Raw genomic sequence first — 20,788 nt, forward strand, 5'->3', positions numbered from 1 at the left:
TTTGGAAATAACTTTGGAGCCAAACTAAATGATCACTTTTTTAATATCTCTTGATATTTTTATAGTCACACATAGATTCAATTCGATTTACGATGACCAAAAACTTGGCTGATTTTGACTATTTATTTCAAAGTGTTTTAGAAAGAGAATACAGAGATAGTCAGACTGCCACCAATTACATGCTGCCTTACCGAAACAAAAATACATTTTCATTCCATCAAAAAGCAAAGAATTAAAAGAGAGCGGAAGAGGAAGCAGTGAAAGCAACATGTGGCATCAACATGCAGCGGCAGCATGCGAGCGGAGAAAGTCACCTACCTCGTGCTGTCCAAATCCACGGCTGAAAGATCAAAGAGAGAAGAACACCGCCAACCAATATTACAACCGAAACATCATAAATCCCCTTCAAGACATGTCAGCGTTTTTCTGCGCGGTCTCCACAGTGCGCAGGAAACAGTTTAAATTAAAGCCCAAATAAAAGTGGCTGCTGGAAGCATTTCATGTTTTGTGGAATTTAACCCAGTTTCTCTCAAAAGCAATTAGGTGTGTGTGTGTGTGTGTGTATGTGGATACACTCACTGAAATTGTTTCGACAAAAATCTGTTTATATAGTTATATTGCAGGAACTCGCCTCCCATTTGGGTGCAAAACAGTAACCATTAATATTTATAGGCTTCAGGCTTGAATTTTGGTTTGAATTCGATGAGAACGTATGACTCCCCAAAGGTTAGTGGACAACAAGGTGGACTAGGACAATGCAGATAAAGTGTCAGGTACTGTAGTGTGACCGGGGATCAAACCCAGGTCTCCATATCTACACAACTATCCCACTGACCTACCTGCTACCATGGGCATCCCAAAGAAAAGAATTTCAGTTATTTCACAACAAACGATGCCTGGCGCACAGAGACAAGTAGTAGACAAGTACTACAGTAGATGAAGTTTGTACATTTGTACATAAAATCTGGTTATTTTTGGGTGCCTGTACCCAGTGATGGGCACATTTCAGCTAATTAGCATAGTTCCATTTTTCATTAGTGATTAGCATTTTGACCTACTTTGAAAAATGTTTGTAAATCCTAAAATCATTGATTTATTTCTGTTATAGCTTACGCAGTTAACAAATCTCACAATGGAAACTACCATTTAAAATAATTTGCTCATTTAATTTTTTATGTACATCTTGATTATCATGTGATGTTGGTGTGCCAAACCTTTTTTTGGGAATCTCCATGTTGATGCTACAACATAATTAGCTCTTTAGGTTGAGTTTTCTGGGATTTACAGCCTAGAGTCCCTTTATTTAGAGAATAGCGTCAACTGAGAATATGGCGCCATTTTGGGGCCAATTGTGCTGAACTACTTAATGAACCATTTATGTTTTCAACAGTGTCTTAAAAATTATTTAACCACATACAGCAACACATCCAGGTACAGGTACTATCAAAATAAATATAAAAATAGTTAAGCTATCAAATTTACAATTTATGATGATTTATTGAATTAATTTTAAAGCCTGATTTATGATTGTGTAACTGTGCAACTCTGTCATGCAATGACGTGTGTGACAGTTTTAAAGTTCTCCGTTGTTGGATTATGCTTTATTATGGATTAATTTGACCCTCAACAAGCTTTTCTTTCTACAATCATCACCTCCAATTCAAAGGTAAGCTGTACAATTTCCTCTTTTTCCAACTCTGTGTGGTAAATTTGCAGACTTTTCTGCCAAATGTATGTGATCCTGAAATGTAATCAGCGTACGCACTGCGAAAACGATTAAAATAGGCGGGGGAAGAGTGAAAGCAGAAAAGTGTCAAATCACAGTCTTTTGCTGTATCTGATTTTACAGGTGCACATCAGGCTGCAGGTCCGAGTCTGAGCACGGTGTGAAAAAATAAACGGCCAGTCTTTTAATCACGGAAATGACTCCGGTCCTACGTGTGAGGGGTTTTTAATGGAAATACGTTACGATCGGACAGGACATTTTATCTGATGTGAGCGAAAAATCCGTTATACAAACCTGTTATATACACGATACACGGTGTTTATTACATGGAAAACAATACAAAAACTTTGGGAATTTTTTTGTCTGATGACTGCGAATATCTGGTTTATATGATGACAGTTTAGGTGAGTTTTACTGTACATGGGACTGAACAATAAATTTACCTCTGAAAACTTTGGTGATGAAGTCACTTTAATCCCACACGGCTGACTTTATTTTCCAAAATCTTTCTTCTGTTCAGATCTGAAGGGAATCTGTACTTTTTGAAGCCCTTGTTGTGTCTATTTGTGCCTCCAAATGTACAGCAACCCAGCATTTTCAGCGAATAAAGAAATAAAATAGCTGGATTTACATGCAGATAGATTAAAGCCCAGGTTACACATAGACGGTTTTGTCGACGGGTAGTACGTAGACCGAAGTTCGCGGTAGTTCCGGCTGTTTTTGCGGTGGAAAGGGGCGGAGCATTTCGCCGGTGTTTTGAGCGCCGTACTAGCTGCAAATACGCGGATAAAACTCCGCTATAATGCTCCGAATAATGCGGCATTTTGACGCCGTAGCATCCGACACATGTCAGGCAATGGGGGTTAATACCCAGTTCTATCCTTTACAATCGCAGGTTAAGACGCGTGTTCTGCTGCCACCGATAATGCCCTGTGTACCGCTGGATTTATCCAGGCAAATCCTACGTTACTCCAGGAACTTTTGCATTTAGGCACTGCCCCCAGAGTATAATAGGCTGAAGCAGCTGTCACTGCAGGGGGAGGGAGCTCTTCTCTCAGCCTTTTCTTCTCCTTCCTTTTTCCCCTCCTCAATGTGTTGCTCGTCTCCACCACAGGGCTACCTTCTACTTCTGAACCAGACCTCTTGGTAAGTCCTTGCCGCTGCCAATTTTCTTTTAGGAGGCATACTGGAGCTTCTCTGCAAAAATATCTGGAGCTGGCCACGAGTGAGAGGCCTGCATGCAGCGCGCTAGCGTTTTTATACTGACCGCCGCCTATCGGCCGTTTGGAACGCCGTTAACTGGGAGGTGGCGTTTAGAACGGCGTACTGTCCGCTAGCGCCGCTGTTTTGTCTGCCTCTGTCGCCGGTTAAAACGCCTTTGAGGACGCCGATGTGGGCTCTATCGCCATTTTACACGCCGTTGGTTAGGGCGGTGTAAACTGCGGCACTACAGGAAGGGGCAGGATGAAACGGAGATTAAAAAGTATCAAATGCCGTTGTTCGCGTTGTCTCCGTCATCACGCGAATTCTCCGGGAGCGCTCCCGGAATTATTCGACATGTTGAATAATTTTTTCGACAATTCCCGGTAAAGCCAGAACTAAGCCACACCCCCTAGTGCCGGCATTGACAACGGCGTTTGATCCTTAAGACAGCCAAAAACTCTTCCGGGACGCTTCCAAGAGCTCTTACCGTCTATGTGTAAACGGGGCTTAACAGTGAACGCTATTTTCACCCTTTATTTTGACTTGTCATGTCACTACTCTCTGAATAAAGGGACTCTATTAGAGCTTCCCCCCCCCAAAAAAACAAAGCCAAATCAAAATTATAAACATTAGCAGTTAGCGGTAGCCTCAGTTAAATCTTTCAGTGGCTTATTGGTTTAGCCTTTATCACAGTTAACATTTCAGTTAGCAGATTAGTGGTTATCAAAGCTAACTTTTAGGCTAGCTGTGTCCATCACTGCCTATGTAGCGATCCAACACTTATACTGGAAACAATTCATTTCACTTCAAATATTTTCTTGTGAAGATGTTGCTCAAACTATTCATGAGCCAAACAAATAACTTGGATACAAAATACAGACAAACAAAGGAAGGAAAAAGTCAAAATTCTTTGTATTCACATCTTTAAACTTAGTGCCGGCAGCCTGTTCTGACCCAGGCAGCCAAGGTAATAAGCTAATAAAATGAAGATGCATCGCAGCAAAAATACATTGTGACTTTTAGAGGACACTGGATAATCCTGTGTGTGGATTATTAGAACACAACACACACGAGTGCACTGCACGGTAAATATCAATGCTTCGCCCTGAATCAAAATGCATCTCTGAATCAATGCAATGAAAAAGTGAGACTATCCGTTGGTATAAAGGTATGGACGGCAGGATGTGCATTGAAAGAGAGAAAACCTGCAGATGGGTGACTGAATGAAAAGATGAACAGATGAGTGCATGTACAGGAATTCTGGGGTGAATGGGAGGTCACAGTGAAATAACTAAAAGAAAAATGATAGCCGTCACTGTTTGTGTACATCTGTGTGTAACCTCTAGATTACATTGTGCGTCCAGCACTGTGTGTAATCAGTGCACGTTATGTGGCGATGAGTCTGTCGGCGTGTCCTTTTTGCTCTGACGGTTATTAGTTTTTTTTAAGACAAAAATACACAGACGGCTATCTGATCTGTCTGACAACCACAAACATCCAACATGAAGGATTCTCGCTGTCCTTCGTACCACTTCAAAAAGATGTATGAGCTCACAGTATGGTACTCAATAACACTGCTATTTCCTTTTTTGGTACTGCCTTTCTTACCTCCCTGTTAAGGTGGATTTTTTTGTGTCTTCTCTTCTTCCATGCATGATTCTGCCATTTCTTCTCTTGCTGATGTGAAAGTGATATAATCTAGAAATTAGTCTGGCATCAGAACTCAAATATTCCAGTTTTGCTTTTTCTTCTTTCAGTGCTTGCGATATAAATTAATGTTCTTTTTGTTCACAATTCAAGTCATTTAATACTGAGTATCTGCTGGTATTGAGTCCCGATCAGATACGTTTTGTTTCCTAGATATTACACTTGCACAGAGCATAGTAGAAACCCATTATAGGTGACCCAGTGTATACGCTTTGCAACTGGAAAGGTCAGCAATGCTCTCTGACCGCTCGCCTGTCTGGCTAGAGGCCTATACAGTGCCTATTCTTTCCAAGCAAAAGGCATGGAAAGTGTGACAAACTGGCGACCTGTCCATGGCGTATCCCGCCTTACGCCCTACTGTCTGATGGGATAGGCTCAAGTTCTCTGTGACCCTCCCTTCTTGTGCACCGGCAAAATTTACTGTATATTTGTTTTGTAAATTGTTTTGTGAATTGTGTCGGTAGCAGAGGGTCACCCCTTTGAGTCTGGTCTGCTTGAGGTTTCTTCCTCAATTCATCAGAGGGAGTTTTTCCTTACCACTGTCACCTGTGTGCTTGCTCTAGGGGTTGGTAAGGTTAGACCTTACTTATGTGAAGCACCTTGGGGCAACTTTGTTGTGATTTGGCGCTATATAAATGAAATAAATTGAAATTGACCCTTAACTGGAGTTAGCAGGTATAGAAGATGAATGGATGACTGGCCAAAAAGAAATAGATCACATTTGCAGTCCATCAGTCAGAAACAGCCTTGGTGAATATTTGAAGTAAAGAAATGCAAAAATGTGTTTTTAAAACATGCACTGCGGCACCACTGGTTCACCAGCAGAATGTACTGAAAGCGGCTGTTTGTACTGGCGGCAACGTGTTTATGAAACAAAGCCAGGCGGAATGCAGAATGATCTGTGTGACTAAAATAGACTTGCTGCATACGTGAAGTGAAGGAGAGCATAAATATGTTTTTAAAACATGCACTGTGGCACTATACTGGAGGCAGGAGCACAGCGTGAGGGCTGTTAGCTCTTTCAGCACAACACTTATGAAGTGGACCAGGACAGAACCTGCATGATATGTATTTACAGTAATTTATCAGATACTGACCAATCAAAAAATTGCCTTAATCAGGTCAGATTCTAACTGCCGTGATTGAATTGAGACATCTTTACTTGTTTTTGATATTTAGAGGTTTAAATTACCAACAGAATCATACAAACTGCATATGTGAACAACAACAAAAAACGTCCTACCTCAGCTTATGTGTTTTGGGAAAATATGGCTCCATATTCCATCAGAGACACTTTGATTGTTTTTCACTTCAGCAGAAATGCATGTGAAAGTACTGTGATCGTCTTGAAGCCTATCCTGGCATATCAGAGTCTTTGCTGGACCCGAGGGATTGCTTTTTTGGATTGATCATATTTATTGATTAACGACAGGGTCGGCTGCTGCAGAGTGTCACTTTAATGTGTCTACACAAAAAGAATTCGGGATTTTAACAAGAAGTGGGATGAACTCAAGCTTATCTCATGTATGAGTAGGTGTATTCTTGTATCAATATGTGTTGAGTATATAATGGAAAATCTAACTCAATGATTTGACATCAATACAATCACTGACTTATTAAAGGAGTTTATTTTACTGGGATTCACATTGTTTTAAAACTATCCAATAAGTGTGAAGAATAGACAACATATGGTTGTTTAGCGGCAACATTTCTGTCATTGCATGTAGCGTCCATTTTGTGTTGTGCTTTCAGTTTAGAATTACCACAGCAGATGGTCACCCCACTGAGTCTATTCTGCTTGAGGTTTCTCCCAATTAAAAAGAAAGCACTTTTCCTTACCACTGTCACCAGTTTGCTTGCTCACGGGGTGGGTAAGGTCCAGACCTTACATGTGTATAACACTTTGAGGTAACATATGTTGTAAACTAGCACTGTGTAAATGAATTGGACAGGGGAAAAAAACATCCTCGAATGTAACTATCACGATGTACCATCATCACAAGGGTCATACAGCAGAGTTCCCCAATGTCTACACATGTCAAAGGGAATTTTCCACATCCATCTTATGATAATATTTCATCCCAACAACAGCTTCAGAAAAGTTAGCCAATAAAGGTCTGGTATTTCCACTGTAGCTGCACAGCAACAAATGCAAGCTTAGTCGAAACCGACTTGGCATTCTGTTCAGTCTTCAAGTTGTTTTGAACCTCAGCCAAGCTACCAAATAGGTTAAGGGTACTTTGGGGATACTCCCTATAGATACTATCCCAGTCTCATTTGTGCCTGTGCTTATCGCTGGATTACACAGTGTTAAGTGGACCAGAGTCTATGGCTCCCCCTGGACGAGACACCAGTGTGATGCAGGTTACTTCTCCAGCGAGATTCTCCAGAGGAAGATTAATATGATTTCATGATTTTGAACTGATTGAATCTGCTGTTTAGTTCTTTTTGACTAAATGTCTTGACATCAATAACAATGCAGACAAATGTTTGCAAAGCTGTACAATGCAAAATATTTTTGCTGGGATTTCTTTAAAGCTACAGTGTGCAGGATTTAGTGTCATCTGGTGGTGAAGTTGCAAAAATGTAAAAAAAAACAAAACAAAAAACTCCTTCTCACTGTGAAGCTAAAACGTTAGCCTGCAGTGACACAGTGGCTCTGTCAATTTTCATTTACACGTGCATTCATTCTTGATGCTAGGGTTGGGTATTGAGAACTGGTTCTTTTTGGGTATTGTTAAGAAATTATTCGATCCACTGACACCAATAGACTTTTTGCTTAACAATTCCCTTATCAGTCCTTCAGAGCGGCTGTTGTTTTTGAGGGTGTTTGTCGGGAAAATGATCATTTCTCTGCGTTCATTGCAGACCCTGCAGTGGCTCTGTAATCCACTGCTTCTGCAGCGCGACTCCGCTTTGAAGCGTGAACCAATGAAGCAGTGCTTCAATCCGCTGGTTCGTTGGTTCTTTGAGTCACTGCTCTTCAGAAGCGGCAAGTTCGCTTCTTAACCCCTCTCAAAGCAATTAAAATATGTTAATCATGAGTCACTTTTGTGTGGATTAAAGTCACTAACTGGGACTCTTGTCTTCTTGCAGTCAAGAAATGAGTATTGTCCTCCGTTCCATTGGCACAGCTCCAAACGTTGCGCGGCTCTCTGCCGAGACAGAGTCCGGTTGGAATTAACTCACTCGATGCCACTGACTCTAAAACGCGTCTTTTCTGATAGTAACGCCTCGTGCCAAAGACGCGTCATCGAGCCAGTTTCTTTTCTTGTGGTATGTTTGTTGTTGACATGGACATAGAACTCAATTTTCTATGGGTCTTGAAAAAACACTCAAATGCTGAAGAAATCCTGGCACTGGGATGTTCTGAACTTTGAAAATGGCTGGCACTCAATGAGTTAATAACTTCAAAAGGAATCGCCGCTTTAAATAAAATGACACCTCTTTCCAAATGCTATAATACAGAGAATAAACTACAATCGACTAAAAAAATGAGATGTCCTGCATTCTTTATGAATTACATCCTGACGTGCAGCACAGCCAGCTGCAAGAGCTCATCTCAGAGGTATGGAAAGACATTCATGCCAATAATGTCTGAAAGGAAATGCTTTTGACAAAAACTACATATTTTGTTTATTTATATTGTCCAGAGATCAAGGATTCACCACGTAGAGTTTATTATGTCTGGAGTTTAAGGATCCAGCGACCAATTTCATATTTATTTAAGACTCAATAAAATGTTGACATAGAAAACCTGTAAAGCCTACTTTTAGAACACAGAAAATTCACAAGAGGTATCGATACGGGAATCGATTAGGAATCCCTTGGGTATGGGGCAGCTCCCTGTGCCTCCGTGGGGAGGGGTGGTGTCGGGGGTTCGTTCCGGCACCGTCAGGCCGCTCCCCTGTTGGTTTGCTGTGCTGCCCGGTAGCTCTGTGGGCTGCCTTTCCTGGCCCCTGTGCCCTTCCGCTGCCCCTTTTCTCCTGGTTCCCCCGGGGCCCTGCGTCCTGGACCCACTTCCGTTGGTACTCGCGGCCGGCCGCGTGGCTTCTGACGTGCTGCAGTGGTCCATGTCATATGGTAAGGTTCTGTACTCTTGTCTTGGCCCAACACACCAGCCACAGTAGTGATTGGATATTTAGCTGTGATCTGGGTCTCTGTGTGTGGATGGTTGCGTGTTTGTGGCCATCACCACAATTCGGTTTTTGGGTGCTCTTAAGGGGATTAACACTACGGTGTTCTAGATTAGGGTATGGATGCTCACTAATTAGACAACAGACTGTTGCTGTCACTGTTTGTTCATGTGTGGTTGTCATGGTATGTCATATGGTTGGGGCCCCGTCTCCTCGGTGTCTCACGTCACAGTTATTGTCTTCGCCACTTGTCTCTCGTTCTTGTCTGTCTTTGTGTTGTTTTGGTGGTCAGCCCTTCCTGATAGAAGTTGTCGGTTGGCTTTGAGTAGGATGTTGTAGGCTGTTCGGGAAAGGCGGATGGGGGTCTCACACACACACACACACACACACACACACACACACACACACACACACACACACACACACACACACACACACACACACACACACACACACACACACACACACACACACACATTCACTCATGCACTACATACCTTCTGTCTTGCAAGAATAAATTGCATATATGGGTATTAATGTTCATAAATGGTTCTGCCAGTGTGGCATTTACCATTACTATATATGCAGACAGGGGAAAAAAAAAGAAAAAAGGATTGGATCGATAATGGTATCGATATCGATTAAAATCTTATCAATACCCATCCCTACTTGGCATTGCTGTAAAGTCAGTCCCAAGGGGCAGATGTGGCACATGGGTGCTCAGATCATACTACAAACTGGCACACATATGAAGCACGGTGCATATGACAACTTGATAAGAAATGCAATTCATATTTTCTTTTGATGGTTATTTGCTCCATCAGTGGTCCAGTTTTCCTTCTATACAATAGTGAAGATTTAACCTGCATATTTTGTTCCTTTCTACCCTCTCTGTCTGTCTGTCTGTCTGTCTTTTTTTTTTTTTTTTGTTCCATTTCAGCTCAGTGTAGTCTCCTTTGATTGGTAAACCAATACAATTGACAAAGATGTAAAAAGATTATTGTTCTCTGGCAATTGCAAAGTAAAGAAAGAACTAGTGAGACAATGAAGACATATGACACGAGTGAAAGAAATCAGTGAAAGCTTTCAAAGTCGGTCGACTAAAACGATAACGCTTCCGACTTACAGCTGCTACGTGTGACAGATTGTGTTTTCAAGCATCACAGATACCATCACACAGTGTGTAGTTTGATTATGGCTTTTAAGAGAAATGCTTTGTTGGTAGACTGTGGTTATGTGCCTGCTTTTTGACACTAATAATTGTGTTGAAGCCATCAACTGGCGAAAAGATCAGTCCTCAGATGAACATCTTTGTCGATTTGCTGTAACCATCAGGACATCCTGCTCTACTTGACAAAAAAAAAATAATCGTACTTCTGCAACTGAAATGGGTAAATCGACAGTTTGTTTCCCATAACAACTTGTATACAAGTGAAACTAAACATGTTTGCTGATGCAAGCGTCAGTGCTTCAAAAGCAGTCGCTTCTGTTCCAGCTGTTAAAGAGGAACACTGACATTTTTCAAACCTGGGTTCTATTCTTAGATGTTTTAGTCCAACTTTTCCCTCGGGGCGAAAACAGTCTTAATCGGTGAAGTATTGATTCAAAACGCAAACACCATCACAGGCGCTAAACAGCTACATAATGCAGGGCAAGAGGGCAAGTTAAAAACACCCACAGTAAAGAAATTCTTATCACCAATGAACTGCCAAAAATGTCATTAGAAGAGTTTGTAACATGGAGAGGATCCCTACAGAAGTAAACGTGTCCATGTAACTGTGTAAAAAGCCTGATTTGACAGATAGCCGCTTACCCGAGCTTCCTGGCCATTTAGCAACACCACTCTCCAAGTGTTGAATATTGATGATGGGCTCAATATTTCTGCTCTGAACAATAATGAGACCTTCATGACTCAGTGGAGAGCAGTGCTGCCAAATGGCCAGGAGGCTAAAACAAGTGGCTAATTGTACCATCACTAATAACTTTTTTTTTTACCTCTTCAGTCATGACAAAAATGCAGTTTACGCTGAATATTTTTAGCTTGCCTGATACATTATAATGTATCGGTTTAGCCAGTGATAATATTTCAGTTCTAAATCAATACTGCGCTGATTAAAATAATTTTTGTCCTGAGTGAAAAGTAACTCAAAAACATCTAAAAGTAGAGCCCAAGCTGAAAGATTCTGGAGTTCTCCTTTCACAGCAGAGGTCAACATAGAGAGTGCAGATGAGATGGAGTGCTGTTGCATGACGGCTGCAAGTATTAATCGATACAGAAGAACCTTCAGCCTCATATATTTTACCAACCACTATGGGTGACATTTGGGGAGGTGGGGATGGGGGTTAATCATCCATTAATCTCATTGTAAAGAATGCCTTAATTACTATAAAAATGCATTACATAATATACAATTTTATATATGGTTTCACTATTTGTTAAAGCACAGATTTACAGTTAATATAGTTCTGTAGATCATTTGATTGCATGTCTCAGTCATGGAAAAACATTTCATGCTTAGAAGGCACCAAACCGTTTACTCTGGCACTGATATGGCAGACAAATGGGACAACAATATATTGTGCAAATTCAAAGTCACAAAATAGACAAACCAGGGTTCTAGCTGCGGTGGGCGCACCGGGCGGTATCGCCCCGTACTGCAAATTTCCTTCCTTCTCCCACCCAGCATGGATTTTTCAAAAAACATACCAATTTGATTGTATTTCAAGCTTACAGTGTCGTGCTTTTGTTTTATTTTGTAATTTCTACCAAATAATTAAAGAAATAAATATATTTCTCATTTTCTTCATGTCTCAGCCACAAACAGCAGAGAGATCAGCAGTCAACTGCTTTCAGCACTTAATTGATTTAAAGGAAAAAAAACTCCATTAAAATGTTTCATTACAATAATCCTGAGTGTCGGTGTCCGTAGATGCTGATATATTCAGAAGTTTACGGTTTATTTTACAGTTTAAGCCAACACCTGAAATTAATTCAATAAATGACAAGGGCATTTTGGTCTCAGTGTACAAACAGCCATAATCACATACCAGTCCCTGTTTGTCCTGTCTGACAGACAAATGAAAAGACAGATGAAAAATGTCTTTAAGAAATATAAAAAGCATTTCAAAAATTCATTCACTTTATGAACCCACTTAGTCCTTTTAAAAGGTCACGGGTTGCTGGAAGCTGTTCCAGCCTTCATTAGCTGAGAGATGGGGTACACTCCGGACAGGACACCAGTCTATTGTAGGATCAACGCACACACGCAACTCTGCAGATAGACAAACACCTTCACAGTCTCATTCACATCTACATAAGTTTAGAGGCAAGAAGAAGTTGCAGTACCCGGAGAGAACCTACCAGACAAGCTCTCCATGATGTCACCCACAGGTTTTCCGAAGAGCTGTTTTGAAGCTCAAATGGACTGGTTTTGGATGTCACATCTTGGCAGTACCTGACTCTGTCTAACTCCCAGAAAATGGGTAAAGGGGTCGAGCCTGGGCAAGACCAGTATGACCTGGGCAGGACCAATAAAGCCCAATCACACCCCCTTCTTATAGTTACCAAAGCTAAAGCCATCCTTGGGTCAGGTCTTTTATTCATACATACTTTTGCTGATTGGTTGGTGGTTAGGGTGAAGGTATTAAAAATTGTGACCGGCTTGTCTCAATAACCACGGAGTAACAGGGAGCTAATATCACCAAGCTACTGATACCTGCTAAATGTGCTAACATACAATTTAAATAACATTAGATAAAATTAAATAAGAGCCATTTAACAAAAATATGGCAGTACAGACTTCTTAGAAGGCCTGTTCATACAATTAACAGCTCAGCAACATTTTATTACAAATATGTCAGATATTTGTAATAAAATGCTCAAGAATGACAGCTAGCAGCCACTGCTAGCAGGGCTCTGGACTCTGCTCAGCTGGCTGTCAATCAAAGAGACCATGCCACTAATTATTCATAACTTTATGGCTTAAAGTATCTTAAACTATTGCTTTATTTAAAAAAACACAACTAAACAAAACACTGCCAGTTGTCACGAATTTCATCCAGTTTGGAATGAGGCTGTAACTTAACAAAATGTAGAAAAAGTGAAGTGCTGTGAATACTTTCCGGATGCACCTAAACAGAAATAATTTCAAACACTTGTCTTAGATTAAATTTAATCACAAAAGTTCATGTATGGTAAGTCCCCGTAGCAGTTGTGGATACACAGCCTGACAAATGCCATAAATTCTATTTTAAATGGCAAAAAAATACTTAACAGATGATCGTCTATCAATACGTAATTACAAAGTATGAACAACCAAGTGCTAGAATAATGAACATGGTATATGACATGGCAATGTCACAAAACACAAAGTAACGGCCCCTTAATGTTTTATATATGCTATGTGAAGAAATATAAATATTACTTTGATACATTTTAAAAAAATACAGACGATCTCACTATCATGTTGCCTCAAATTAATGCAATGTAAACCTCTAACAGTAACTGACTACGTGCATCAGGTGGTTTACAGAGAAAAGACTCTTTGCACATACAATAAAAAAATGTTACATTTTATTGTATATCTGTTCCCAAATTCACAATAAAATGTCACGCAATGACATTATCTCTCTCAACAACTTTAAAAAAGCATTACAATTGGTAAAACCTGAATGAATTAAGTTGTTTGAACTTAATTCATTCAGGTTTTGTTGAGCGAGATAATGTCATAATGACATCATGAATGCCAAAAAGTATCAATTTAAGAAAATGTAAAGAATCACCACTCAACACAGCTCAATTCAATTTGGCAGGTGTGACAATGTTCTAAAACTACAGTTATTTACATGAAACACTTTGAAACATAACTGGATGAATTTTGCTGTAAAATGCTATTTTATTTGAATCACTTCTATTATGGACCCATCAAATAGAGTTCAAGAGCTTGATAAGTTTAGATGCTTTGAGTCATCACCACCTCAAACTTGTAATCAGCAGACAGACGGCGTCTGTCTCCCACCACCCACCAAACCCATCAACATCCATCTGTCCTGTCAAACCGCCTTAAAAATGAATAACCCTTATTAGTGGTTACAAATTGTTTTTGACAAGAGTGTCATTTACATGGATTACATGTCAAATGTTCATGACAGTCATCAAAATGAATTATATTACATCTTGTCATAGTTAACAAAGATAACAAAATCAGAATCAGCACTGATTGAACAGAGAAAACTGCACAGCACCATTTCTGTTCTTTACCTGTCAGAAATATCCCCAACTGTGATCAATGTAATTCCATGATTAAAGGGAAAACACTTCTATATCCTCATACATGCAAACAATTCTGCATAAACAGACGTTACCTCCGTTTGTTGAAATGCCATGTGGATTGGGCAACGTATGTATGTATGTGTAAGTGTAATTCACACCAAAAGTGTGGTGTTTTATGCACATTGAGTGCAGCTTTCTCACTTTATTATCACAATAGTTTTTGCCGACCAGGGTGTCTTATTGGCTTATTCCTTTTTTTTCTGTTTCAGTGTGTTTCAATGTTTAAAATTAACAAAGAGACATTACCCAGTTTCCAGTCACTGGGTTTCAAAGCTCCCATGTGATGTTATTTAAGCCAATTTCCCTCAGTGTTAATTAAAAACAAATCTTAAGGATGTTGTTTGGGAAGGTGGGGGAATCTTAAATAAGGACACCTAATGAGTACCCCCCCAAAAATACAATTGTAGATGGAGAAAGAAGCCATTTTGGTTTATGGAAATGGGAATGTAAAAACAAACAAACAAACAAAAAAATCTGTTAAGATCCATCTGCCCTTCATTTTGATCCTTCATCACACGTTCTTACTTTATGAAGTAATCAAATATAAATGAAAGGCATCAGAGGACTGCTGCATACTCGGCACACTTGAGACAGGTTTACATTATGAAAGAGATATCAGAAATGTGTTTTCTAGGCTATGTGGTCATTTAAAGACTGACTAATGACTTCATTATTGCTTCATTTGTAGAAAATGAAGGAAAACTATTTGAGATCACCTCTCTAGTTACCCTGGGTGTGGAGATAACAAGGTGTTTTTTCTTGTATGATACAACTTCAATAGATGTTCCGTTGTGCTCCACACAACCGCTGACTGGATTGGTTAGTTGAGATAACAGGATTCTGTGAATGAAATATTGATATCATCTGATGTCACACTGTCCCAGTTGCTGCATCTTTAACATTATAAAAACATGAGAGCTTCCACCCACATATTTAACTTATCATTCATCAGTTTGGGGATAGAATTTCAACTTACTTTGTGCCTGGAGCAGTCGGGACAGACTTGTCAACTCTGCATTTTTCACACATAATTGGGTTCCATTTGATTTGTTGGCAGTGGGTTGAGTTTTTGTGTCGGCTGGTTTTGTGTGATTGTTATCTCCGCCAACAAAATCTGTGAACAGCCTGAAACTCAATTTTTCATGTATCATTATGACAGTTTTACAGAGGATTCACATCCTGATAGGTAGGAGCTGATTCCATTTTCATGGTCATAGGTCAAAGGGCAAAGTCAGACAAAAAAAAATTAGAAAAATCCCTATCTTTAACACTGAAGGAATATTCAAAAATTCATACTTCTGTCAAAAAAGATCAAATTTCTTTCATATTTGAGAGCTTTATGTAGGATGGTATCCTTTATCGACTGACAAAGTTTGATCTGGTTTTGATCCAGGTTACAGATTTTGTGGCTATTTAAATTCAACATTGAAAACCCCATTTAATGTATATTTTACATTATATCTTCATCAAACGTGCCCCAAACACTCTCATATTTGAAAGTGAGGTGCAGACTGGCACTCACTATCGTCTGATAGTTTGATCCGGATCTGATCTGGACTGTGGATTTTGTGTACATTTGAATTTAATATTGAAAAGCCCATTTGGTGTACATTTTGCACTATATCTCAATCAAAAGTGCCTCAATCACTCTAATTTGTGATAATGAGGTGTAACCTGGCATTCTCAAGTAGTAGACTACGTTTGATCTGCATCTAATGTATATTGCAGTTTTAGTGGATATTTTATTCTTTTTAACATTGAAAAGCCCTTCTGATCTATATTTTAGCTCATGAAAAGCCACTTCTAACAGGACTTTGACCCTGAAAATTTTTTCCAAGGTAAAAAAAAAATGGTGGAATTGGAATTTAGTGTTGGCAGAGGTTTGCACTCTTGAGTGCGGTGCTCTAGTTTACACTGCTTTTTACATCAGAGTTATGCTACATGGGAGCTCGCTTCACAGCTGTATCACTTGTATTACATTCCCCTTCACACACATCCCAGTGCCACCAAAATGTCCCAAGGGCACATCTAGTTACACTGAAAAAAATGATGATTGTACGTGCAAAAGTGAGGGAAGAGATACAGAACAAGAAAGGACTTGACGCAATATATAAACACACTCAACAAAAATATAAACGCAACACTTTTGGTTTTGCTCCCATTTTGTATGAGATGAACTCAAAGATCTAAAAGTTTTTCCACATACACAATATCACCATTTCCCTCAAATATTGTTCACAAACCAGTCTAAATCTGTGATAGTGAGCACTTCTCCTTTGCTGAGATAATCCATCCCACCTCACAGGTGTGCCATACCAAGATGCTGATTAGACACCATGATTAGTGCACAGGTGTGCCTTAGACTGTCCACAATAAAAGGCCACTCTGAAAGGTGCAGTTTAATCACACAGCACAATGCCACAGATGTCGCAAGATTTGAGGGAGCGTGCAATTGGCATGCTGACAGCAGGAATGTCAACCAGAGCTGTTGCTCGTGTATTGAATGTTCATGTCTCTACCATAAGCCGTCTCCAAAGGCGTTTCAGAGAATTTGGCAGTACATCCAACCAGCCTCACAACCGCAGACCACGTGTAACCACACCAGCCCAGGACCTCCACATCCAGCATGTTCACCTCCAAGATCGTCTGAGACCAGCCACTCGGACAGCTGCTGGAACAATCGGTTTGCATAACCAAAGAATTTCTGCATAAATTGTCAGAAACCGTCTCAGGGAAGCTCATCTGCATGCTCATTGTCCTCATCGGGGTCTCGACCTGACTCCAGTTCGTCGTCGTAACCGACTTCAGTGGGCAAATGCTCACATTCGCTGGCATTTGGCACGTTGGAGACGTGTTCTCTTCACCGATGATGCGAAGGAGATGTGTTGCACTGCATGAGGCAAATGGTGGTCACACCAGATACTGACTGGTATCCCCCCCAATAAAACAAAACTGCACCTTTCAGAGTGGCCTTTTATTGTGGGCAGTCTAAGGCACACCTGTGCACTAATCATGGTGTCTAATCAGCATCTTGATATGGCACACCTGTGAGGTGGGATGGATTATCTCAGCAAAGGAGAAGTGCTCACTATCACAGATTTCAACTGGTTTGTGAACAATATTTGAGGGAAATGGTGATATTGTGTATGTGGAAAAACTTTTAGATCTTTGAGTTCATCTCATACAAAATGGGAGCAAAACCAAAAGTGTTGCGTTTATATTTTTGTTGAGTATATTTTTCTATGTTTTGAGCTCTTTAATTTGGGATTTTTGTGCATTGTTGTAGTGTATTTTTTATTACTGGAGTTTATTTTGTTTAGTGCTTTGATTCTTGGGAAAGTTCTATATAAATAGTCATTATAATTGCTATTATTAATAACAAACTCTTGAATTTTCAGTATAACTCCCAGAGACTCCCAAACTAGTAAAAAAAAAAAGGTAAATTGACTGCATTTATACAGCACTTTTCCATCTGCATCACAAGCGCAAAGCGCTTTACAATGATGCCTCACATTCACCCATTCACACAAACACACCGATGTCTGCCATGCAAGGCGCTCACTACATGCCGGGAGCAACTAGGGCCTTAGTGATTTTCCGGTTCCGGTCTGGCTGGGTTTTGAACTGAGGATCCTCTGATCTGAATCCCACTGCTTAACCACTAGACCAGGAGTGGACAACCATGTGCCATGAAGGGCCGAGATACTGCAGGTTTTCCTGCCATCACCCCCCCACCCAAAAGTGACTTATACGCTGGAATATATACACATATATATATATATATATATATATATATGAAAAAAAACTTCACCCGCTGAGGTGGCTTGGGCATCTGGTGTGGATGCCCCCAGGTTGTCTACCTAGGGAGGTCTTTCAGGAACGTTCATCTGGGAGTCAGCCCCGGGGAAGCTCCAGGACACACTGGAGGGACTTCATCTCCCAGCTGGTTATGAAGAGTTAGAAGACTTGGCAGAGGACAGGGAAGTGTGGGATGGGCTGCTTGGCCTACTGCCATTACTCAGAGTCAGACAGGGGGGAAAATGAATGAATGAATGAATAAAGAGACCTACACCAATCAATAACAAATATATGGCTTATCAGTGGAAGCTTTTCATCAAATCTCCAATCACAGTGGAAGGGAAGACATTGTAAATGTGTTTTGACCCCATTATGACTGCTTTCTGACCAAATAATGGCAAACGATTTGCTGATCAATATGAGTCTTAGATCATCTCTCTTATATTGTGCCTAAATAAATCCTTGTCATTTGATTGGTGGTTTGTATGTCACTTGATATTGATCACTCGTCCCATTTGCCATTTTGTTCCATTTACTGTGCTAGTTTGGTTCCATTTAGCGTGCAATTTTGGTCCCATTTACTGCGCAATTTTGGTTCCATTTAACCGTGCAATTTTGGTTCCATACATTTTGTACCACTGCACGCCGCAACCATTACACTCTCACACACAGTGGCGCTTAGCTTAAAAACAAACATGGCGGGGTCAGCTTTGGTGACAGACGACGATTTGAACAAGCTTATTGGGGGAGGTGATGGTCTAGTGGTTAAGGCGTTGGGCTTGAGACCAGAAGGTCCTCAATTCAAATCCCAGCCTGACTGGAACATCACTAAGGTCCCTCGGGCAAGGTCTTTAATCCCCTATTGCTCCCGGTGTGCAGTGAGCGCCTTGTATCGCAGCACCTTCACATCGGCGTGAATGTGAGGCATAATTTGTAAAGCGCTTTGAACGGCTGATGCAGATTGAAAAGCGCTATACAAATGCAGTCCGTTTACCATTTACGATGCTCATTCCTCTAACACATAAAAACCAAATCCAGTATGCTGTAATCCGCCTGGAGGCATTTGCAGTATTCCCTGGAAAGTCTCTAGCTGAAGTACAACCGCTGTCAGATGAAGAGCTCGACAAATTTTTGTCACACTTTTGTGCTGGACTGAGGAAAGCAGATGGCAATCTGTACACAAAGACGTCAATGGGTCAGCATCAACATCAGGTACGGACTACACTGTCATTTTAAGACCGTGAGAGATCTTCATATTAGCAAAGCTGATATGTTTCATCGACTGGATTGCTATTTAAAGTTCATGTTAGACTGTTTGGAATCTCATGACCTCAAAGAACGAGTGATGCACACCAAATGTAAGTTCCTTTTCTCTTGTTTTATAAATTAAAAAAATATCAAATGACAAGGATCTTTTTTAAGTGTTATATAAAACAAATGATTTTTTTTTTCATTTGTGCAATGGAAAGAATATTTCATGAGGTAAAAGATAAAATGTTCCATTCAACAAGGCTTACCATTGCACTCATAAACATTCATTATTTGTATAATGTTGGTTGCGGAGATATTTTGATAGTTTGTTTTTACTGTACATGGCTTCATATTATGACTTCTTTGTAATTCAGATCTCAAGTGAACATATTTTGTTTTGGTTTACCTTTGACTAATCTGTTCTGGAAGTTAGTTAATCTAAGTAATACTCCCACCATATCCAGTGAAAATCTGTCCAGACAGTTTTTTTAATCAATATTTTGTTTACACACACGCACAAATGATTACAATACTCTGCCAGCGGCACACGGTAAAAAGCTTGTGGTACCAGAGCCTCCTCCTCAGTCCACTCTTCCCTCACTCGCGCTTCATTTCTGCATGGAGCAGTTTTGAGAGGAGAGACATTTTCCTGCTACCTGTGCAGTCGGTATTATGTTGAATTCTTTGTTTGTATTCTGTTTTGGAAGAAACAGGAATCCACGCTGGAAGAGCAAAGCCATTGCACAGTAAAAAATATTACCAAATCATCACAATATATCTAAGGAATTTCGAAAATTGTTCTAAATTGTTGATTTTAAACTCCTCCCTGTATCACAGAAGTAAAGACTAGAGCATTGTAGACTGAGAGGGAAATCGTTTCTCAAGCTCTTCCACAATGGAGTTCATATTTGGGTTGAGCTGAATCTGGGGGGGTTGAGGAACCTCTTCTTCTCCAGCTGCTCCCTCCATCTTTCCCCCTACTGTTCCTCCTTCTGTCGCATCTAAGGAGTCAAGAGAATCAAGGGAATCCACAGATGGCCGGCCCCTCTTGACCTTTTTGAGTGTAATCTGCTTCTGGTCTATCTGGCTAAACATGTTGGCCACTGACTTCTCGATGTCCGCAATGTTTTGGATGTTTTTCAAGATCCCTTTCAGTTCTTTTCGGGGAAGTTCAGGCTCAATGGCGGTGGGTGACAACGGTGGCCGGAGGGACACGGGCCGCAGGGCTGGTGCCTCCGAGAGTAAAGGGAGGACAAATGTAGAGGGGCACTGGGGTGAGGGAGATAAGGGAGGAGGGAGGGGAGGTGGGGGAGGTGGAAGTGGTGTGGGAGGATGAGATGGAGCAGGAGATGGTTGTTCTTCTATATCAGTGAAGTGGGATGAAGGAGGAGGGGGAGGAGAACAGGTGGGAGGTGGGGGAGGATGGGAGGTAGGAGGAGGAGGAGTGGTGGGAGGAGGAGGAGGAGGAGATAAGGGTGGTGGTGGTGGTGCAGGAGTTGAAGGAGGATCAGGGATCACCTCTAAATGAACAGGACATGTCTCCTCTCCACACTGATATCCTGTTACATTTGTCCCAAATCGCCGGAGAACAGGTGGGGTTGGCTTGTGAGTGGGTGGAGGGGTCCCACCATCAGT

At 40.7% G+C, this 20,788-nt stretch overlaps 1 protein-coding gene across 1 annotated transcript in view; it reads right to left on the minus strand.

Annotated features, from left to right (window-relative positions):
- LOC117530861 (protocadherin-15-like) overlaps positions 1-20,788 on the minus strand; it is a 520,141-nt gene that overhangs the window by 23,399 nt on the left and 475,954 nt on the right. The window contains 1 exon segment of the mRNA XM_034193803.1: positions 319-340. Coding sequence (XP_034049694.1) covers positions 319-340 — 22 coding nt within the window.

This window comes from Thalassophryne amazonica, chromosome 18 (genome assembly GCF_902500255.1).
Source record: "Thalassophryne amazonica chromosome 18, fThaAma1.1, whole genome shotgun sequence".
In the NCBI taxonomy this organism is placed as follows: Eukaryota; Metazoa; Chordata; class Actinopteri; order Batrachoidiformes; family Batrachoididae; genus Thalassophryne; species Thalassophryne amazonica.